Here is a 24,758-nt window from a genome sequence, read left to right as displayed (position 1 = left end):
GACATTTAAATACTTCATCGAATTCTTTCTCGCTGATTTTATCGAAATGTATAAAGGACGAATAATATGAATCGCTGATTCGGTATGAAAAAAAAAAGAACTGGCTTTTAATTCATTATATTTATCGTACGAAGCGTAACAATGATAAATCAATAACTCTTACTATTTTTAGGAAAGCGTGACGCGAAAAAGGCTTCTTCATTTGAGATGTTTCATCCGAATTGTCTTATTTACCGAAATCGATAACACGACGCTGTTTGTCTTTGAATTCTTTCATTCATAGTCGTTTCACTCGAATTTTCGGACGACATTACGTTAGCATAAAAGCAGCAGAATATATATCGTGGCTGGTAAAAATTTAGGGCAAGTAAAGAAGATTGTCTGAAGGATAAAAGAAAGTATGTTGTATTATTATTTGTGAACTTTGTTTTATTGGTTACTTAAAATTCAGGGAAAATCTCGACGGCATTGTAACGAAAAGCGAAGGAACAGTCCATTACGAAACTTGGCGGGAAACGCCCAGAGTGCCGAAACGGCTATTACGTAAACTCCGTTTCTAAAGTTCGTACAGTGCTCTTGAACTGTTCATTGTTTAACAAAAGTTGTATAATAACAGTGATCTAAGAAGATTATGAAATACGTTATTAATACACAGCCCCGGCTTTTATTTCTTAACAGTATTCTCGTTGAAATTCGAATCGTATTATTTCACGATTAATTTTAGGAATTGTATATATAAACGTTAACTCTTTAAAGTTTCCTTTAAGAAATTTTCCAATTATTTCGAACATCTTCGTATCGTTCCATTTAAACATATTATTGACCTAATATAAACAACCAATTTTGAATGGAACATTAACCACAGCAATAAATCAAAGGTTACCTAAAGATTACGAAATTCTCGTACGTGTTATCGTTCCACTGCGGATGTTTACATATTTATGGGAAACTGACGCGAAAATAGACTGTGCATTATATGCAAAAGTAATTAGATATTCTACTTACTATAATAATCGCTCCATAGATAATCTACTTGTTATAATATATTAATTGCTACTTGTTATCGTATCTAGTAGGTGAAACAGATTTCTATTTGAATTTCATGTACAAAATTCAAATTTCTTCTCCGGTTATCACATTTCGCGTTTCTATTAATCAACGACGATCTCGTTCCATCCTATCAATTTCAAAGTATCGTCGATTCAATGGAAAAGTCCGAAACGATCAATCGCATGAAAATTGTCACAACGAAACCTACAACAAGTTTCGAATATCTTTCCAAGAACTTAATAAAATATTTGCCAAACGTTCCACAAATCGTTCTTGAACTTGCACTGTCAGCACTCGGTTCATTGAGTCGTACGTGGTTCGAGCGTTCACCGTGAGAACAACCGGTTGGAGGAGCAAAGGTTGAAGGATTGTCGGTGGTTGGCGCTGAACGTCCATAGTGGACGAAGCATCTGCGAATAACTCCGGTGACCGGTCGATACACGCGGGACAGTTACGTAAAAGGGAATAATAAGAGAGAGAGTCGTAGACGCCGCGCCGTGCAGGCATATTTGCCGAGATAAGATAAAGGCCGGCCGCGGTCACGTGCTCGTTGTGCTGTCAAACTTCTCTGTTATGTAAACTTCGCGCTTTCTTGGCGATTTGCCATTTATCGGCGGCCGTGGGTTCCACGGCATCGGAGACTGCGATTTATTTTCGGCGACGCGAGCACGCGCGCCGGATACCGCTCCTTCCTTTTCCCCTTATCGTTGCATTCTCCGCGGGGGAAATCATTTCCCGGCCACGCGACTTCTTCGTACGCAATCTTTCTCCTTCCTTTTTTTTTTTTATTTCGATTTAATTTGCTCATATTGGTTTTATTACGCGTGTTGGTTTATTCTTTCAAGATTACTTCTCTTGATTTTTTTTCGTACTGTTTGTTGTTATATTTGAAGTGAAAAAATTATCACGACTTACAATCTTTTCCTTTTCGTTTTCTCGATGAGATTCTCTATTCGTGGGTTCGGTATATTTTCCTCTATCTTTTCTCTTTTGTTTCGTTGCTGCGTTCGAAGCGAATAAATGATAATCATTATTTTATTTGCATAAAGATCGTGATTGTTTTCTTTCCAGAAACCTCCGTAGCACAACGTTTTTCATTTCAAATAATATTTATCGTATTACGTTCGATAATGTAATTTCTCCTTTTTATTCGATGGTGAATAAATATAAATTTAAAAGCAATATAATAACCGATAAAAACAATGATATTCGGACTTATCCAGATGACTTCTTTTTACAAGCATTTTCAAAAATGAATTTTATGCAACGTTATACGTATAACGGTGTTAAGCAAGCATAGTTTGGACTATGATAGTGCATTTCTCCACCCCCTTTGATAATGGCGCGATAACGTGACTGGAAAAATTGTGTGCTAGATGCAGAGAAAAAGTTGTGTGCAAGAGAAAGGATGACAGAAGAGGGTGAGGTCTGTTGTGACGTGGTTTTCATTTCGGGGGCATGTGCGAGCGACCACGACATCCGTCGTGGATAACGTTTCCCCTTTTTATCGTTACATCGAGCGGAAAGAAATATCGCAGTCGAGGTACTTACGTACATACGTATCTGCAACCGTGAATGTCGAAACCGGAACCACGTTGCCGATCATCCGCTCGCTGGCTATGATAAAAGCTGATTTCTTTTTCCTTTCTTTTGTAACACCTCGCGGCTATTGATACACGTGTTACGTAAGATGCGTCAAACAATGGAAAACAATACCATTTTTAGAGCGTTCGGCAATTCTTTTCAATTTTACGCGAACGTGCGAAATATTTCACTGTAAATTCGTGATTATGCAGCAGATTTCGGGAAACATACGATAAAACATGAAATGCATCGTTTCGCATTCCCTGCGGTATTAATTAAACATCATTGGACCGTATCTAATAACGTTTTACGGACGATTCCGGCGTTTCAACGTGAATTCACGAGTGCTGCCAGCTAAATTCCTCCGGATTCGCTCGTACTTACCCTCGTAAATTTCCCTACACGTAGGATCTATTTCCACGTTATGAGGTCGACGGGATTAATTTGCAATTCGTCAGATATATTTGCAAACGTTGTATATCTCTATACTAGCCACGATTCATTTGTCCGATGAATTTCCCTGCCACCGATACGAGAACGAATGAAACACGATTTCTACCATATCGGTTTGGCCAGTTACTCGGCGACTATATTTACTACCATCAGTAGCACAAATTACAGACAGACTAGATAGCACCGTTACATCAGCATTTAAGAAAAAAATGTTTGCATAAATTCGAGCGGACAGAATCTGGAAGATAGCCAGTTCGAAAAATTTACGCGCGTATTCAAACACTGAATAAGCGGATGATTCGATAGCCTCGAGTCGAGTGTCATCTTAATTATGCGCAATAAGCATCGTCAATATTTTGCATGTAAATATTAGATCAGTGGTGCTCAACCGTTACATGCATTTGTTGTCAAAGACTTAACCTCCCAAGTACTCTTAACGATAATCCAAACAGTCTCTTAATAATCTCTTAACAATAGTCTAACACACCAACTCTTAGACCTTAAAGCGAAACAGATCTTTCGCTATCACCGCCGGCATCTTCAACTAACGTAAGTATAAAACAAGTGGTCCACATTCGGCCAATGTATCGCCAATCGCAAGTATTAGGTTGTCCGAAAAGTGTCTTTCCTTTAAAGATACGTCTTTTACAACAACGCATTTTTGTACAGACACGAAACCTAATCTGTCAAACCTTGTGATTTTTATCTTGATAAAACAAAGTGGCTCATACGTAATTCGATAAAATGTTGTGCATCCGTTATTTCCTTCTAAAACGAAAGAAACTTTTCGGACGACCTAATGCTAGGATCCGTGTATATCGTTATTTGAAAACCAATACTTTATATATCTTACTTAACGTTATGCTCAAAACGATACATTTCTCTCGGAATTGTCTAATACCTAAATCCAAACTCCCGTTCGATCTGAACGCAATGTCTGAACGCGATTATGGTCTATTCGTTCTCACGTTAAATCCCTAGTTGACAAGATTAAATCGCGTTCCACGTAGGTACATACATAGCTAGCTTCCATGTACTTGTTGCCAAGTTTACGGCACGTAAACACCTGTAACCGGTAGCTATAGAATGATTTTTCTGGACCATGCGGCGATATTCGAAACGTGCAGCATCGCGATTATTATCGATAAGGCCGAGCCGTGCGTTCGAGCACGTTTCATAACGTTGCGTTGTCAAGCCAGTCTCACGTAACGGGAGATTCATTTTTGATTGATCAATTTTAAGTCGTTAATCGCCGTCGAAGAACAAAGGTTCATGGCGTTGCGTTCGGCTGATATACAGAGCGGAATGATCGGTTTATTTCATCGATGAAAATTGTTTTGATAGGACGACTTCGTATCTATTGCCTCCCCCTTTTCGGCACTTCCCATTTCCGCCCTTAATTTCAGCGTTAATTGAATTTCAAGTTTATGAATAACTTTGTTACTCTTGCCATTTAAACTTCATTTTATTCTTACTTCTTTGTCGATAATTGTTTATTTGATGAGTCAGTTTTTAGGATTTTTAATTCCATTGGCAATTATACGATCATTTTCTTTGATATTCCGTTTTCTAACATATATTTTTATATTTAGTGTACATTCATGAAATTGAACATGAAGCGGGAGGTGAGACAATGTCGCGATATAGAAATAAGACAGCGCGTATTTTCCTTAATAACTTAAAAGAGCTTTCAGTATTTCGTCGGAGATCTAATTATTTATTCATTCAGAAAGTACGAACCAAATTCATCGAGAATCACGAAGAATACGCTTGAAGACAGATGCCAAAGGATTTGCTAAATATGCTGTTTAAAGCTACCTTTCGAACTTACAAGCGCGATAAAAAGATCCATAAAAGTCTAAGAAAATAAAATTCCGCATTTTCCTGTATACAATACCAGGAATTCTAAAAATACATACACCGATTTTATGCTATCTTCGCTTATCTCAAAACAAACGACGCTTCCTGGTTTACGCCTACGATTCAAAGGCTGTCAGCTGTAGGAAAGGAATTTTTATTCCTCGGAACGTTTCCTCGGATCCTTTTATCACCGATCCGCGATGTGAGGAAAAGAAAATAAAGAGCAGCGGAGGAAAGAAAAAGAACAGAAAACATGGATCGAAGGTAGAAAAGGCTGAAAACACGGAAGGATGAACATCGAGCAAAGAATAGCGGTAACAGCAGAAGCAGCATAGACCACGTGGCCGCGCTGTGCGCGTCGCGTAACGGTAGCACGGGCCGAATCTATTTGGTTGTGGAGATCGACCGGCCGATTACGTAACGATAGATTTATATAAATGGTTACGTTGACACTAGAGCCCCAGCCGTAGCTGCCTCGGCCATCGTTATATTATCTAACGTAGAGCACCGCTTCGAGGTACGTCCGATCTACTGTTCCTCTGTCCGAGGAAATTGCCACGAACGTTTAATCGTCGTTATCATCGAGCGGACCAAAGTATCATATTGTTCCAAAAATAACGTCGTCTCTTATTTTCCATTTTGAATTTCTAAGGTAAAATAGAACGATAGCTGGCAAAATTGTCGATTGGCATTGATACAGGAATGACCACTAACGATGAATTTTTGAAATTTGACAGCAATTCTTTCTTAAGCATCGTTACGCAAAAAAGCGAAAAGCGAAGTATGTTCGGTCGCGCAAGACGAAAATAACATTATATGGATTGAAAGAGTCGATCGACAATTGTCACGTTGTTCGTCCTATTCTTCGAATTTAGCGCGGGCAAATTTTCATTTAGTTCGATATGTTAAAATTCTTTGGAACCATCTTGATATGGCCACTATACAGATGCATGTAGGTCTATTGTCTCTGATTCATTTCGAGTTCGATATATGTACTTGAAACTCACGTACATGCTTAGATTCTATCGATAATACGTATTATGGTGTCACGAGTAAAGCAGCTATTTCAGGTGGTATATGCATATATTTAGATTATAAATTATATACGTTAAATGAAAATACATAGACAATACGTCTAGATAATTACCTGTCAGTAATTACTATATTTTCGTAATTTTTAATTTTTCGTAATTGTTTGTCATCTTCCTATCAGTTGTTTCGCTTCCCATTGTTTCAAGTCCACTTCTCCGAAAAATCTAAAATATTGCACTGAACATACGTTCGATGGTTATCAAAGAGATTGAGTGAATTATATATGCAATGGTTCGCATGCTTAGATAATGTACCCCGAATATCGATGCATAGCGTGAAAGCGTAGGAGAGGTTGGCACGAGGATCGATCGGCTGGAAAAGAAGCGCGATTTCCTCGAATCGACGTCGACACCGGGCGACACTTTCGCCCGTGGTATATACGCAGGCGCGCAGGGTCGACGTTTCTGTCAATTACATAATAAAAAGCGTTATGTAAGGACGAGCGCTACGCATAAAACGTAGTGCCAGTATGCCCGGCGACGAACGAACGGAATTAATCGGTTTCATCTTAGAGTGGCGGATATACGGTGGAAGGGACGTGTGCGACTCTTCTCTGGAGCTCGTCGAGTCATCGACATTTGTCGCTGCTTCGAATTTATTCAACATCTGTACGAACACAAGGGGATTTAGTGAAACGTTCGCTGTGGATGCAATTGTTAGAACGTAATTGGTTGAATCATTAGTTTACGACACGATGAAAGACGGAGTATGGAATGGGGATTAAAAAAATGCAAGTTCAGCCTAAAGACAATATTTTGTAATTTATCGACATAGATTACGTATCAAGTTTATATCGGTTGATAATCGCCACTTGATTGCCTGTTCCTTAAGTACCAATTCACAATTTTTATTATTTTGTATATAAATTGTAATAAGGGAACGGTAGAAAACATACGCTTCGATATTACGAACTCACTTTTCACTCGTAACGTAACTAATAAACAAAGGCGTTCACCTTTGCACTCTGTTCTTTCATTCCATTCTATTTATACTACTATCGTATCTGTATGTATACAAATAGAAATAATACTGTTCATTAATGGTAAATAAGTCTTAAGACAATATTTTGTAATTTATCGACATAGGTTACGTATCAAATTTATATCGGTTGATAATCGCGACTTGATTACCTGTTCCTTAAGTACCAATTCACAATTTTTATTATTTTGTATATAAATTGTATATGAAGGGACGGTTGAGGACATACGCTTCGATCTTACGAACTCGCTTTTCACTCGTAACGTAACTAGTAAACAAAGGCGTTCACCTTTACGCTCTGTTCTTTCATTCTATTCTATTTATACTACTATCGTATGTGTATGTATACAAATAGAAGTAATACTGCTGCTTAATGGTAAATAAACTTATAGCGCTCCTTAATTTATCATTATCGATTGACAACTGCCATATGAGAAACATAAACGTATATCAGGTCCGTTTCGTATTCATGGAAGAGTCAGACGATCTCGTTGAAGCTTTACTACCACTAAATACTAAAGCAAAGTAAAGTAAAGTTACTTCACCAATTAACATGAAACGTGCGTGTTTTTGTAACAGAGACAACACTGTCCTTTAAGTCTCGTGCTATTAACACTAAACACTAAACACTAAACACTAAACACTAAACACTAAACACTAAACACTAAACACTAAACACTAAACACTAAACACTAAACACTAAACACTAAACACTAAACACTAAACACTAAACACTAAACACTAAACACTAAACACTAAACACTAAACACTAAACACTAAACACTAAACACTAAAAACTAAAAACTAAAAACTACTGTTACTGTTACTGTTTCATGTTAATTGGTGAAGTAACTTTACATGTGAGAACGACGAATGTAATTTCTCTTTAATTGACAGAACGGCGAAATCTTCAACAAATAATTTTCATCTCATTCGATGTTTCTTGCGAGTTTCCGACGATTTACGACTTCTACTCTGGACGATACACCTCGGGGAGTAACTAAGAAATTGGAAATTGGTAGACGATTGGGAGATGATAGGTTGCGCCGCGTTCAGAATTTATCGGGCAGATTTAGTGGAAGATCGAGGACTGCTGGAAGATTAGAGAAATGATTAATAGCAGTGGTTTATAAAGTTAATTCCGTAGGAGATTTGTTCTTTAAATTGGAATATGGAAGAGCGTAAAATTAGAACCGCTTGTAAACAAAAAGCGTAAAACTGTCTGTTTAGGGTGAAAATAGTGTGGTAGTAGATGATTTGAAGCCAAGGCTATTAGTAAGAGAGAGGCTTTAATGTTCGTTTCTTTGACGTAGATACATTATGGTGAAAGCAAATTGCTGTTCTACGTAATTATGTATGTTCTACATGAAATACAAAATGTTCTCTAAATACACGTTTTTCTAATTAGAAATCAGAATAAACTATACGTACAAATTAGGTATAAATGCGCGATAATCTTTCACCGACTATGTTTCTACGCAATAATTTATCGTAAAACGATAATGTATGAATATACGTACTCGTTACAAGGTCCTTACGAAAGATCAATTTACGAATTAAAAGATCGCTGAAAATTATCGTAACAAATCTGAATGAGGTAACTAGAAAAGTACGACGTGTGTTCGCACACTTTGACCATATACGTTGTATTATTGCTCTGAACTCTTCGAGTTCTTTAAACTTCAAACTCGTTCATTTCGAGCATCATTCTTGTTTATTTTTAGAAGTTCTTTCACTTCGAGCTATCAACCTCAAATAGGAGGATCCCAGACAGCTTCTTCAAGCCTCGATTCTTTATTCCTACAGGCTCTTGTACCTCGAACTCTCAGTCTTTAACACGAAGGAACAAAGAAATTTTACAAAAATCAGGTGCCTGCTACCAAGTAGTATGAAAAGTCGCCAACCACTCCTAAAAGTCCCCTCTTCAGGAAGTCATTACCGATAGGAAGTAATCTGGGTTTCCAAGGAATTACGTGACTTCAAGGCGAGTCTGCGATTAACTCGCTGCCTAACCACTTTTCACGAGCTTCTACTTTCGTTTCAATAATTCTCCTCATATCTGAAATCTTCCCCGCAGTTACCTCTGAGATTTTCCCTAAAAACAGATTCTAAAATTACCATCGAAATCGTTTCTAAAATCGTTGCCGGAATCACCTCTGAAATTATCCATCGTTTCACGAACGTTCGTTTCTATCGCGAAGGCAAGGCAAGGACGAGGTTATTTCATTTACATTTTGTTCGCCGGCTGGCTATCTGGGCGCGTCGACTGCTTCGAAGAAGTGGAGAACACTGCAGCTGAAGTGGCGGCGTCAAGGAGGCCGGGAGAGTAGGTCAGAGACAGCCAGGAAACTCGATCGAACGAAAGCATCAGCGGGGCGGTACTTGACCGTGAAAAATGGCCGTGTGTCTGTGCAAAGCGAAACAGCGAGGCCGGTCAGCGGATATCGTCGCTTTCTTGGCTTGGAGAAAGCTACCTGTTCTATTCCTTTGGCTTCTAACACGCGTGAAAATAATACTCGATTATCGCGCTGTTTCGAGGACACTCGCAGAAAAACGACAGATGATATTGTGGCAATTTTCTATCTGCATAGGATTTTCAGGATATCGTGGAAGAAAAGTTGAAAATATAATAATAGATGCTCTTAGATGGGACGTTGCAGGGGGTGTTTCGGTATTATTCTTATGACTCACGATAGAAGTAAAAGCAAGATTACAAGACATAGCTATCTTTCGTCTTTCTTTAGATATAAACAAATCGGTTGAAACGTAGTAATTTTTGGAAATGAACGCGAAGTACGTTAACGGCGGCGGTGGTATCCTTTTTATCGTTCACAATTTGCTTTATGAAATAATTGGTTTTTTGTTGGCATAGGAAGTATTGAGGTTATTTGATGTATAAATAGAGAAACTCGTGGATAAATTATAAGGTAGCAAATATATTTTAATACAGAAGTGTAATTATAAGTAAGAATACAATTTGAGCTGGTCCAGATCCGCACGCTAGCAGTGTTACCCTATAGCTGAAAACCCCGAAGCCAACGTCGCCTATCTACCGTTTATGGTCTGCCATCGTCGCAGTCTTTTGTCTATACGCTGTCAATGGCTTCAGTGCCTGAGAAAACTAAAAAGACCAAATGTGGAATTTTTCTAGAAATGGTGACCACTCCAACACCCTCCCTAAAACTCTATATCCCTACTAACAATTATCTCTTAATATTTTTCTAACTCTCGTCGTAAATATCTGAAAATTAATTTGTCAATGCCTTCACAAATACATTTGCCAGCCGCCTTTCTCTTTTCCATTCAAATTAATTTATTCCAAAAAAAAAAAACTACTAGAAGACTAAACAGATCATGTAGAGATTTTTTTCTCTTAGAAATGGTGACCACTTCAACAGGAAGAAAATAAACACGAGAAATAAAATACAAGTGGCGGGAGAAATATGTCAGGTGTAATAGCTAAGTCGGCGGTAATTTTCGAAAGTGCTACTACGTCACGTGGAAGCAAATAGTATCGTGCTTCTAGAAGTCGCCAGGGTTATTTCAGTGGTAAACGTAATGATGTAAAGTGGAATTCAATTTGTAAAACGATCAGAAGACATCCAATCGTGGTCGGCTAATGTATCGGTTATTACACCTGCAAAGTGTCGTTACATAATGTTACCGTTTACAACTAGCACGACACGTTGGTGAAACGTATCAGCTGACGGCAAACAATGATTTCCGTGCTTTGCTTCGAGGAATTGCACGATCATAGTCGTTCATCGTTGCAACAACGTTGCCAATCTCTGCTATTTTTATTGATTATGCATACATTTCGTTATGTTTGTGAAAGTTTGATCTGGTTGTTTGAAATGCAGAAAGCATTCGATCCAATTTCCAACTCTCTGAGCAGCTGCAGTTTATTTTAAATAATTCAAATATCGCAGACCTTTTGATCCTGTTTATTTAATTCAAAAATTTACAATTTACAATTTCTACAAGTGACATCTTATTCGAAGTACTCGTTATTGTTAAAGTTAAAAGCAGATACCTCTTCTTTATTTTCTATTTTTAATCTCTGAACCTAGTAATTTTCCCAGCTACGACGACACATAATTACTCGATGCGAGATGTTACTTCTAGATATTTTAATCGTAATAATTGCTATCACGAAGTATGTACTTTAGGAGTTGCTAGTTATAAATACACGCTCAATATAAAGTAGTTTTTAAGCAACTTTCACTGAAATTATTGTCTAACGTTGTAACCTCTGTAATTCGAACGTTAAAAAATGCAAGTCAGTTTCGATAATATCATTTCCTATCCGTCAGCAAATTTAGCGAAGCGATATATAATTTCCTTGCACTGGAAGAATAACAATGACATCCACGATTAACAGACCCAATAATCATTACTATACATCTTTGTCACGTACTCCAATGTATGATACATCTATGACCCTGGGAGTAGCAGATAAATGTATAAAGAAAAACGAGTATAAAGCAGGTTGTCATTAACCTAATCTTATCAGAATACAGAATCTAATCTCACAACTGCAGATATTTATTTAAATGAATAGAAGAACACGTAAAAATATACAGAATCTATATAACTCGTAAAAATGTAAAGAACACGCAAAATAAAGTACTTTGATATTTACACGATAGTGCAGATCTCTATGTAAATTCTATTCGTTTTAGTTGCTTGCATAAAAATATAAATTTGCAGGAAAGTGCACGATCTACTTATAGCGACGTAGAACTAAAATTCAACACCGGATATGTCGAAACTGTACAAAAGAAAGAAGAAACCACGCTTCTCCACATTCATCGCAAAATCTTGTCGCGTTTCCGCCAGTATGCAACGGTTTCGTAAGGCTTTCGATTTCTTGCGATTATTTTGGCCCGCGAAAGCATCCGGGAAACGTGGCGATTCCTACCTCTACGTAACAGGAGGTGCCAGTGGCGTTGGGTAAATTGGCTGGGTGACACGATTCACAGAGATCGCGGAGATGTCTTATGCAAAACGGCGCGTCGAGTACGCATTGTACGCGCGATTTCCGCGGATGATGCAAACTGACGCGTGCGAAAAGAATTACGCGAGAATACTTTGGCAAGTGGCGTGTCAAGGGACACTGTCGTCGTCCCAACGCACGTTCCACCGGTCGACACGTGGAGCATTATTGATCGTTGCCAGAATGGAAGGAGGGAATAGTAAGTACATATGTGCCGCTGATACGATGCACGCTGCGCCTTACTGTCTTACGCACGGCCAACCTGCTGCTACTGCTTTCGCGTTATGTCGAAGTTGAATTATGGTATCGTACGAAAGCCTTAAATCAATTGTATGTACGTGTCTCGTAATGGTCGGCGAATATATTTTTAGGAAACGTTTGCGCATGCTGTTGTACGCAACACACGGCGTTGATCGTTCATCGTTTATTCTGGTTCTACGTATACAGGTTCCATGCATAATTTATGCTGGATCTACTGCATATCGATAATAATTTTTTTTAGTACGTTTCCCAAGCTCGAGAAATTTGTTAACAATAAAAAGATATACAATTTAAAAAAGAAAAAGAACAATTTGACACGGTTAAACGCATCCTTCGCGATAGTAGAGCGCGATCGCAGGTAGTCGTCCACTAGTTCGATCAGACGATGGTCATAGCCGCGGGGAACGGGGTGAATCGCGGGAAACAGGGTCTTTTGGTCTTCTCTCGACACGCTGGTGCAGCTGCATCGGGCGACGCATCGCCGTTGGATCGAATGGACGTCAGCCGTTCCGGCGCAAACAGCCAAGCGTTACGTAAAGGTCGGTCACCCGGCCGCGTACTTCATCGCCGTGCTTGTCGTTGCTGCTGCTGTTGCTCGAGGTACGGCGGCTTGTTAACTCGCTTCTCGAACTCGACCTTTATCTCTTTCTCACGTCTTTCTGACTGTCCGTTTTGTCTCATTCTTTCGACCATTGAAAGGTGGTCCCTTTCTTCGATATATTTCATAGCTGCAGTTTCCTGCATGGTAACGACCGCGCTACGGATATTTATGCAAATTCATATTTTTACGAACACGAAAGAGTAGAATCTAATTAAAACGGGTACTCTACTTTGTATAATTTGCGTATTTCTGTATATTATGATCATTTTATATCTCCTCGTACTTTCGAATTTCTCATGCATGTGTCAAAATTCGGAGATTAGAAATGAGAAAATTTAGATTGTAACGTGGTGAGAATTTTTGTATCTTTTATTTGAGAAATTACGATTTCAGGGGATTTGTTTAAAATTGAAGAATTTGCACGAAGCATCGCTCATTAGGAGATTTTCTTCATAGATCCGGCATTAAAGCTATGATGTAGGATTCTATTTGAGGAGGAAGAAATAAATATCGTTACAGGTTGATTCAAAGAATCTTGAATCGAGCGAACTTCGTACTTCACGATAAATGAAGACACATTCTACGTTTGACCTCGTCAGTCTCGGCACAATTAAGTGTATTTTGTGATATCGTCAAGTATAATTACAAGAGCGTTAACCGAGGTCTTACCAGCCTTACTTTTCTTTGAAAATAATTTTACTCTCTTCGATGATAAAATAATATATGTAAGAACTACGCTAATGACACTTTTCTAATGACTGTAAAATAGGTGATTATTCAGTATAAATGATACTAACGTTCGTCGATCGATTTTAAAAGTTTCGTCTTGATGCGATATTTCTGAAATCACACGTTTGCGTGCAAAATGGGGACAACTATGTTTGCATTTGCAGATAGTAGAGCAGCGCTTTACGTGTTTCGATTAATTTAGTGTATTTTATCGATTGGAGAAACGACGCAGTACTTGGTTGACTAGTTGATTAACTTGGAAACAAAGTTCACATAGACTTGCATTAAACTTGAAGTTTCCATAGAGTTACTTAACTCGATGGCGAAGTTTATAATCAACGAAGTGAGATACAATTGGAGTTACGACGAATTCTATGATAATCACAATGCAATAAGTTTTATTGCACTGAAACTCCTATCCAGGAAACTACGGTTCGTGTGTTTCGATTTGACCTGTTATGCAGTCAAGTCAGTAGCTACAGACGTATCCAACGTGACAAGAATCGCCATGTATTACAATGAAGGTTTACAGCCAATATCGGAACATCTTTGAGCTATGAAATTCTAAAATTCGCAACACCGCTATTATAAGACTTGTTCCGAGATATAAATCGCTTGAAATTTTCATCCTGGTAATGTTATCTCAAATTATTGTCGGATCATGTGCGTTATTTTGAACTTTGATCCCAGACAATGGATCCTGAATCTATGAATCCGAATCTATGGTTTCTGGATCTAAGATGCTATTGGTCCCTAGTCGAATTTAAATTTGGATTTATAATCTCAGATTCCAGATTTCCAAGATTCTGGACATCGAAAACAAGTCCAGACTCTTGGACTTTATATTTAATGTCCGAGGTTCAAAGTTTGGTGTCGAGGTTCGGAGATTACGATCATAGAACAGGGATAGAAAGAATAGATGGAATAGATACAGAATCCTTTGACTCACGAATGGCTTCAGATGGACCTCACAACTATGTGGTCATGAATCGTAAGATTCTACGTTGTAGAAATTGGCCGCAGATTCCAACGGCATGGATTACGAGGTCACACGCTTCAATTGTAGATCAGGACAGGTCTCATGACGCTTGGATCATGGATTATTAGGTCCCACGGATCAGTGGTTTATCGGGACACGCGCGACAATCCCTAGGTCGTGGACCTGGAATTCTATGTTCCTGTTATAAAAGTAAATCTCGTAACTTTAGGAGTATGGACTTTGAAGTTTGATGGTTCAGAAATGGGTTAGAGTATTCTATAAGTTTGAGGTCACGTAGTTCGGGATCTTGCTGTTCTCGAATATCCTGATGCATGTTCTACTGCATTGTTGTAGTTTAGACTGTTCTCTTGGCTCCGATATCTTGGCTTCGAGGAGTTTATTACTCGATTATGCTTCTCTTATTTGGATCGTTTCCCTTTGCGTTGGTCCTTGCTAATTTCTGTATTTTTAAAATGTTTAGCAGCTGTTACCTCATTGTGCGAAGTCGACATTGTTGTTTATGTTTTTGTGATTACGGGAAATCCAAAGATGAAAAATGCGACAAAGATGTGAAACGTGAACGATATTCGATGATATATAAAATATCCAAGGTAAAGTATTTATAATCTTCAATAAATGAAATAAATCTCTATTGTGATTCTACTACAAGTTTTCATCGGAATATAAATGTGCATAAAAATTTACATTATGCTAATTAACGATGTTCGAGTATATCTTGTTATTCCGCTACCGCTTACTATTTTTTATTTTCCTGTCTTTTTTTACAGATTGTGTCGTCGCTATAATACCGTTGTCGGTTAACGGCATTTCCAAGCAATTGCATTTCCTTTATTTAACTTTTTTCACGGTTTTATTGGCGATGTTGATCGTGGCGATGTATATTCCACTCCTAATATAAACCAAAGCGTTTTTATTGAAGCGTCCATTATTCGATGAACGCACTCGTCTGCGATAGCTCGACTTTCATCGATATCGTGGTCGTCTAATTAATTATCGACACTGCCTCCTCTGTTTTCTTGCTTCTTATTTCTTGCAACAGTAGGTTTCTTTCACACTCTTCATTCGATTTAAATATTGTGAACGACGCTTCTTCTTGTCTGACTCAACCACGACCAACGAATGTCTTGTTTCTTTTATCAGTGAATTTCTTTTTCACAAACGTTAACTCCTTTTTCCGACTATGTACGTGATCCATTGAGTACATTTATGGGTGCGATATGTCGTTAGCTACGAGTTAGTTATTATGAGTTAATCATCAGTTAAAGTTTCAATAGGGTTAAATTTAGCAAATTTGTAAAAGTGACAGTGAAAGGCTTCGAGGACCGTGAAGCCCTAAATCATTGATACCGATATCGGCTAATATCGATTTGCTGTGGATATTTCAGTAGCGATGAAAGCAGGCTGATACATTTTGATCGAATTACTTCTATGTTCTAAATTGTATCTTTCCTTTCTAATGAAGTTACGTCAATTCAGCCGTTACATAGACGTAGCTTTAAACGAAGATAGAGATTGTCTCTTTTTTCCGAGCACCTCCAGACACATGTTATTCCGAGAAGAAATAAATCGGCAGACATGCAGTTGTTAAACTCGTTAACGCAACCTCTTTAAGCTGTAATCAAGTTGATTAAGTGGAATAAGTGTGTAATCGATTACTCGGTCTGCATCTCGATTCTGTAGCCAGGAAATAGAGATATAATACCGTGTAATACGATCGGTCGAATTAACGAATAATCTTATTAGTTGTGAGCAGTTGATCATTTTTACGACCAATTTCAATCAAGTCATAAGCCTTCTTCTGTTAAAAACAGCGCGCAAAGAAAATAAATATATCTTTAACGTTGCTACGTGCGAATACGATTTTAGATCATCCTAAATACCATACTAAGATTTATTTTCCTCGTATCCGTAAATCAGAAGGCATTTCAGAATTTCTATTTTTGCATGCACACAAAAAATGCTTCAAAGAACGGTCCAAAATTCCAGTGACACTTTTACGTGCTCCTTTGCTGACTCATCGGGCCAATTTAACGAACATCTGGATCTCGTTCATTGGCCGATCACGTGTCTATTCGTTAGATGTTCAGGGTAAAGGTTGTTGCTTGTATCAGCCTTTAATCTCTTTTACATGTGTTTCACAGTCGAGGAACACTTGAACGATACGTATAAGATTCATAAGGGCTTATTTGTCTGGAAAAAAACGTGCTGATATTCCGTGCATTTGGTTGAACGGTTAGACAGACCTGGTTTTCTGTTTCTTCTTTTTTTTTTCTTTTTTGCCTCTCCTCGGGAGGTACTCGCGTGGGCAGATTATTACTTGCGTCTGTGTGGAAGTGTTGTGGAGTATTGCAGCTCGTAACTTGTTCTCGGAATGAACTTCTATCGATTGAACCCGACATCCTGTTCTCGTGCGACGCGCTCAGAAGGCCCTTTGTCTTTCTTCGCAGCAGAGCGGTTCAGATCGAAACTGGTTGGCCCTGTTTTTTAATGACTTTGACTTCTTTCCGTATCGTGTTGCACTCTCGCCACGAGTTTATAAGAATAAAATAATATTCTATGTTCATTTGAATTTTTAGGGGTTTGATTATTAGGTATATCGTATCGAAAAAAAAAGAAAAATTAAAGGTGATAATATTTTGTCAAAATGTTCGCTTCGAACGTAATGCTCTTGTTGTATTTCTCGAATACCTCCAGAAGCGATTGAAAATAAATTTCGACGATGATCTCATGGAAGAAGATGGTTTTATGTCTTTCTACTTTTATGTATTTTTCTTTCTTTTTCAATCGTTTTCCGTAGACTACAGGAAGTTGAACATTTTTCCTTTTTAAAGCTGTAAACGTCGTTTCGATGTTGGCTCTTCCTTTTCAGAAGAATATGGAATTTTTAACGGAGAATTTATGAGCCGCGTTCACTCGTTAAGGATGTAAACGTTCCTCTTGCCTACGAAACCGCATTTGGAACGCGCTGTTCGATGTATAAGCGTTCTTTTATGCATTTCGCCACTTAGAGAGGTTAATCCCTCTATAAATCACGTTATTAAAGATTAAAATGTTATTTTACTTCGCACATTTGTCTTTAAATTTGTCCGCTACATATTATTCACATATTACTTAAATATAACTGAAAATATTATTTTTGGAAAATTGAACGACGGATTGCAGTCTTATTTTGCTGATATGATACGCGAGCTAAAAATGAAAATTTCCAACACAGCTGAGAAACGCGTTTCTGTTACTTTTGATACTTAATTTATTTATCACTTGAATACGTGGTCTGCCAGCGTTTATTACATTTGCTTTAAGAGGCGAATAAATAGTAACAAGTGTTTTTAGATTTAATTAAATTTATCTTTCTGTAAACTTTCGTGCTTTTTAGTCATATATAAATATATTTTCTTCTAGACGCTTATTTTCCTTAAATGCAACGATGCCAATACATTGCGTCAACTTCCTTCTACGTAAATTCATTCTTGTCAAGCAGAAATCTAAGTAGGACGTTAATTTAGCGAAAAATTCGAAAAAGTCAACAATCTCTGGTTTAAGCTTTATTACTAAAACACGACGTTTTAAACGAGAAGCAAACTCGTAAACTCGCAAAGTTTATACTCAGCGTGAAAAAGAGAATTGCAAGGTGGCCAGTTTACTTCATCGTTCGACCGTAAAATCGCCATTCTTCACGCTAAACCCTCACTGTCATAATCGGTGTCAGTTGAACGAAAACGAGCAACAAGCTGCCACAGTACCGTCAAGAAAAGCGTTGGTTGCGAGTGACGAGCATGCGATTTGCACGATACAGGCGGGACTGCATCCTGGCATTGTGAGCAATGTCATTGCCTCCGCGGGTAGAGGCCCTTGCCTGGTCGAGGACGAATTTCCGGCACGCGCCATCACCACCAATGCCAAGTCGAACCGATTCATCGACCTTCATTTATCAACGCTGACCGCAGGTCTGTCGACATCGTAAATCTTCTTTAAACGCGTTTTGCGGATTGTGGCGCGTGCGACATTTAGTCTTGCGATATACGAATACTCTATTCACCGGATTGCCTTGTCACTTACTACGATTATGAAGACAGAATAGGGTCGCGACGATGAATTTTTGTAGCACGTTTTAGTATAGCCGCAATAGCGAGTTTTATGATGATTTATGGTATCATTTGGAAGATCGAAATTAACGTGATATTTAATTTTGACGATGAGCAATTTGGTTTGGTTTTAAGTTGATCGCCAAGTGTGATTATTTGTGCTATTGTAATACTTGGAACCTTAGCATTGATATGATCTTCAATGTTGGCAAAGAGATTTTTTTTATTATTGAAAGAGATATATCTACTGTTATAAGATAAGATTGTTGAGAATATTGATCAGAAAGTAGAGAGTTCAGAATGGTTGGATTACAGCGAGATATTTGTTGATACTTTTATCGACCAAAGTTAAATAGTGATATTACCGCGTCATATAAGTTCAATTTTAATTTACCGTATTTACCGTTTTTCATTCGACTTGATTTTATAACGACGGACAGAGGAGTAGCTAGTAGCTCGCGTTTAAATGATATTTTACGCGTAATAAATGAACTTTCAATCACACAGCGAACCGTCGTAATTATGGAATAGCGGTGAATATTTCGTTCATATGCGCACAGTCTCGAAGAGGAACGGATGCCATCGAAATCGTGACCGCGTACAAACCTATTTCGAGAAAGTTACATGACGATGTTCCAGCGTGACTACGCGCATTCGGCTTACACGAGCGTCTGTTTCATAGTAAACTTTACCTTGAGCAAATTATAGGATGAAACGTTGCATTAGGCTGATTCGTTCGATCGGCGCTTATGGGAGGAGTAATGCGATCGAAATCGTTTTCTTTAATTCCGAGTCGGTTTAATACCTCTACTCAATTCCATAATTTCGTATTAATCGTATGTACGCGAAGAAAATTGTATTATTTATTTTTTATTTTCATCAACGTCCAGCAATAATCTTCGAATGACGCAAATTTAAATGTTACTTTAAGGACGATTTCTTGCGTGGAGAAGATTTCTTTTGGTCGATGTTCAGATAGGATTGCTTCTACCTTAATGTGACTCACGATAGTCGTAAAGATATAAATTCTACTTTTTGTTTAAATATTCTCTCAAAACGGAATATATATTCGTATAATGAGAAACCAGATCAGAATGATAAAATTAGAAATATACGGTACATTCTGAGAACTTGTGAAACAATTTTATGTTCTGCGAATAAATTGGGAGAGAAACGTCGACGCTTGCATCGCATAATGTTCCTCGTTGGCATAGCCTATAAATAAACGAATTGCCTTTTTAGGCGATTATTATCATTACTCTATTCCATTCGCGATTTGTAGTTTTATGGCAACGAAGAAATCTACAGCACGCTATTACTTTCTTTACGAAAAAGTACAAAATAATTAACGATTCTGCGACGGCTGGTTAATTTCTTAATTTACGATCCGCTTTATACATTATTCAAACGATTGAAATGGCTTCTCGGGCAATCAACATTCGTCGTGAAATCTCAATGACGCGAACGCTTATCGAATAGCGATTTAAGAATAAGGACGATGTCGAGATTTGGAGAGCGTCATTGAGTTACACGAATTTGTATTCAGCGGGAGATCGTTTTACGCTTATGCAAAAGTGAAAAAGATATTTGTCGTGACAAGGAAATTGTTTAATCAAATTGAACTTCCCCACAGAATTTTTAGAGGCTTTAGAAACATCGGTTTTGTCGAAGAATTTCCTCCATTGTTAGGTGAAATCTTTCCCCGAAATTTAATCTGCGAGAAAAGGTATTGCGGTGAAACAGAAGGGACCATCTTGTTGCCAAGAGAATTCCCGTCTGTACTCATCGGAGTCAATATCCTAGCGATGCTTTACGTTCCTGTTTCCTCCTGTTTCAGCGCCAAACAGCCCACTCCATCTTAGCAACAGGGCTCACGTTTTGCTCCTGCTGAATAGGCCTCAAGCCTCCCTTACGGATGCTGATCATGCTGTTAGGCTACGACCGGACTGGGGCAAGGTGAGAAACACCTTTTTGTCATGGTACATTATCGCGTTAGAATAGCGTGCAAAGGAGCAGTGAACGTGCAAATAATTTGTATCGCGTGTATACGAGAAAATAATTTATTTGATGTTTTATGTCAACTTAGTTTTTACTTGTCATAGAATTGGATGGATTTCTTGGCGTGCGCCTTTTTAGAAACGCGTGATAACGTTCGAGTCAATGAAAATAATGTGTCACGTATAATATATTAATAAGTTATGACGCATGGTTCTTGAATTATGAATAAAGCTGTTTATTTAATTGCAGTGCATTTTATTTGATATAAGTCGGAAAATATTTTCGCCATATTTATCTTTTGTCATGCGATCTGTTTTAATATTCAAACATTTCTATGAAAGCTAAAAAAGATGTGACATGTAAGATTGAAAATAACGATTGCGTACAAGAATATTTGATTGAAATTTCTCGCGTGACTGTAACATAAGAGTGTGTTTCTCCTACTTGGCACGCAGTTCGATCAGATGTCTGGCTACGTATTGTCCTTTTACCCTTAACCCAATCCTGGCCCAAACTCACCAAGCCACGCGTGACACATTATTTTCAACCGAGATCCGAGGGTTAGATTAGATGTCTGATTCAAAGCAACCACCCTATTGAGAAACGTGACAAGTAGGAAGAATTTTCTTTCAGTTTCATTAATTTTACGTATATTTCACTGAATTAATTTTACGATACGAATCAGATGGTAAATATTAAAAATTGTCATTAGTTTAACTTCTGGTAATGTTAAGGATAAAAAATTATTTTTAGAAAGTTTAGATAGTTTATTAAATAATAATATTTCGATGTTTCTTATTCGTAAAATGATATTAATATGTAAACTTACCTCCGTTTTCTGTTATTCCTATAATCATGAAATAAAAATACTTCGATCAATTTTAATGTTGTGTCTGTCCATTAAATCCGCTAATATGTTACTCAAAATACGATATGACGAACGAATTTTTTTCCGATCGATAACGCCGCGGTAGCTATATCATTTATAGTAATGACGTAAATTGATAACGGTTTGTATTATCACGAGATAACATTGTTGCTAACAATGGAAATATCGTGCAGCATAAGGAAAAAAACCATATGCATCATCCGCCGATATAATGAAATAAAAGTAATCATTTGTATTCCTTTATGTAAAGCAATTTACATGCGTAGTTCTCTCTCTCTCTCTCTCTCTCTCTCTCTCTCTCTACACATCTGAATAATTTAAGCTCAGAGAAAAAAAGATCTGACTGATTTTATATTTGCATGAACGAACCAATTAAAATGAATGAACATCACGCCGTGCATTCTTGCAACATTAATTCCTCGATAAAACAACGTTGATTCATCGATAAAGTTCTTCCTGTTTCTACGCCTATGCATCTCATACATCTTTGTAGTTGGTTTTGTATGTTGGTACCGTTCTACACAAATTACGCGTTTATGTCAGTCCCGTTAAGGTGAAAAGTGGAAATTAAAAATAACTGTTTATTCGAGATACTTTGCTCAGGAAGTATTATGCATTTGACAAGCTTTTATTATAATATTGTCCTATTTTTCTATTGATATTCGTCGTGTGAGTAGAACAGGTTATCGAGTAATATTCTGAATATTTTATAAAAATTTCATAAGATTTTCACTTTATGAGATATCAATCACCAGTTAAAACGGAGCGGATTTTAATTACTGCTTTGTCATTTGTCAACAGGGTCATTACAGACGAGGGGTGGCTTTGTCGGCTCTTGGCAGACACGAGGAGGCGCTGTTTGCCCTTTGTATTAGCGTAGCTATCGACAAGAATCCTCAAGCTGTGCGTCACGAATTGATCAAGGTATGTCGATTTTTATATTAAGTCTAAATGTTACGTCGTCCTGCGGATAACGTTCACCTTTCGCGCCTTGTTCCACTGCGAAAACCTGCGCGACCCTTTAACGTAATTTCTGTTAGAGAAAAACAGCGTACAATTGCTGCAATAACATTCTTATCATTTTTATTTCAATATCGAGATCTTAGCAATCAATCGTCGCCGAAGAGTTTATGATAATTTGAAGAAGGAGACTGACAAATAAAATCAGCCATCCTTGAACGATGCAACAAAGTCTATCAGATAAATTAGATTTTTTTCTGTGATAATTGTGATTTCTTTAGTGGCTATAGAAGATGAAATTACAAAGTTGTTTATTACATATTTAAAAAAATGCACAAAAAGAAACTCATTTACTACGTTCACTGTTATCTCGATCGTTCTGTTGATTGTTATCGAGTTAATTTATTACGCGTTTTCCACGCTTTTCTTGATAAACTTCGATAAACATCACGTTATGTTCTGCGGTTAATTCTACGCGTTTTCTTATAACCTTAGAATAACATGTACTATGAGCTGTAACAACAGAGGACAAGTGAATTTTATTTCGACATTGATAAAGAAAGGTTACTTGCAACAATTTTCTTGCTGTGATTTGTTAACGATATTTATATACTTCTACTGATAAGTTACTTTTGACAAATCTTTGTAAACAATTCCACCGTCGTACGTACGAATACAATTAACTTTCTACATACTAAAAGTAGTTCCATATAAAAACATCACAAAGTAACGTTCATAGAAATTAATCGATGGGTAAATAATATTAAATTAATGTATATAAATATTAAAAATATCGCTAGAATTTTTACATTCGTCTTATCTTTACTTACTTCAATACTTTCAACTAGTCATTTACAATGTCCATCTCAACATCAGGAAAGAAAAGATAATATCCACTGAACGAGAATCCAAGAATACCATCATTTATTTAGATAAAATACCATATTATTTATTTACATAGATTTATTTGAATTCAATTATTTAGATTAATACTGCACTAAATTGTTTTCAGATTACATTACCTTAATTATTGTTCCAATGCAATATTTAGTGATTACTTTAATCAAGCACGCTCGTATATGAAATTACGACACGATGTTACATAAATTGCGTTGTCTACGCGAAAGGAGTAGCATAAATAAAGCGTAACACTGCTTTAGAAGCGTCCGACGTTAGACCTGAAAGAGTCAACGACTCGATCCGCGTGTAATTCTCCACACGGAACGAAATCCTTTGGCGAGGGATCCGTTAGCGTTTATTCTCATTTTAATATGGTCGCGAACGATGCACGACCGGTGGATAAGTACTCGCGGATGAACAGTACAAACGAGCAAAAGAGAGATCAAGATACCGCGACGAAGTCACGAACGTGTACAAAAGAAATGGACGTCTGTGCGCGACGGCATTTCCGGTACGGCTGCTAGCGGTGTAGCTTAATGACTCGGTATGATAGTCGTCAGGTGAGTGACCCGTACCGGGGCAATGATAACTACTCGCGAATAGACACGCTGTTCGAGGAGAGCGTACTGTTTGTTGCGTGACGCGTGTTCCTCTCGATTCTGACTTTCGTGCCGATTCCTCGCTTCTCGTATCGTTTTTTCTTCCCTCTCCTTTGTGTCGTTAGTAAACTATCGCGCGTCACGAGAATACGTGGAAAATACAAAGAATATGATAATTGGAAGAGAAATGTACGTCGGCTAGTATTAACCTGATTATTATAGATATGAAGTTTATGTCTCGTAGATTTATGAGAATAAAATTCACAATACTGTAATTTTTCTACTAAATGTTTATAGTAACTTTGTAGCATAACAACAGTTTCTACGTATTGAATGTCTCGCTCTGGCGATAAAGAAGATTTAAAGCGGAGCAATGTGAAAAGATCCTTGCTATAGTCTGTAAACTTAAAAAAAAAAAAAAAGAAGAAGCTCTGCAATTGAAACTGTTGTTATTTCTATACTCAGAGGTAAGATCAGAATAATTGTTATTTTATTGAATGGATAAATCTATCACACCGTTCTGGGTCGAAAAAAACCTTTATTACACGCGCTTACAAAAACTAGAGACAAAAACAAAAAAGCATCTTAAGCCTATCGATTAAATCTGTCGATTGTAAATAGGATCATCCTCTGGTTACTATTTCTTATAACTAACGCATCTGCATATGGATGGCGAGCACGAACTCACGTTGTCATTTTCAACAGAAACGTATGTAGAATGGG

The 24,758-nt window shown here is 37.5% G+C and overlaps 1 protein-coding gene across 1 annotated transcript in view; it reads left to right on the top strand.

The window, feature by feature from the left end:
• The window catches only part of LOC117166584 (LON peptidase N-terminal domain and RING finger protein 3), a 65,775-nt gene that overhangs the window by 26,020 nt on the left and 14,997 nt on the right, over positions 1–24,758 (top strand). Inside the window, exons 2-3 of the mRNA XM_033350671.2 lie at positions 20,527–20,645; positions 22,378–22,500. Of these exons, the coding sequence (XP_033206562.2) occupies positions 20,527–20,645; positions 22,378–22,500 (242 nt within the window). The remainder of the gene's footprint in view (positions 1–20,526; positions 20,646–22,377; positions 22,501–24,758) is intronic.

Source organism: Bombus vancouverensis, chromosome 2, assembly GCF_051014615.1.
Source record: "Bombus vancouverensis nearcticus chromosome 2, iyBomVanc1_principal, whole genome shotgun sequence".
NCBI classification, from domain to species: Eukaryota; Metazoa; Arthropoda; class Insecta; order Hymenoptera; family Apidae; genus Bombus; species Bombus vancouverensis.
This window is presented reverse-complemented; position numbering and strand designations above follow the sequence as displayed.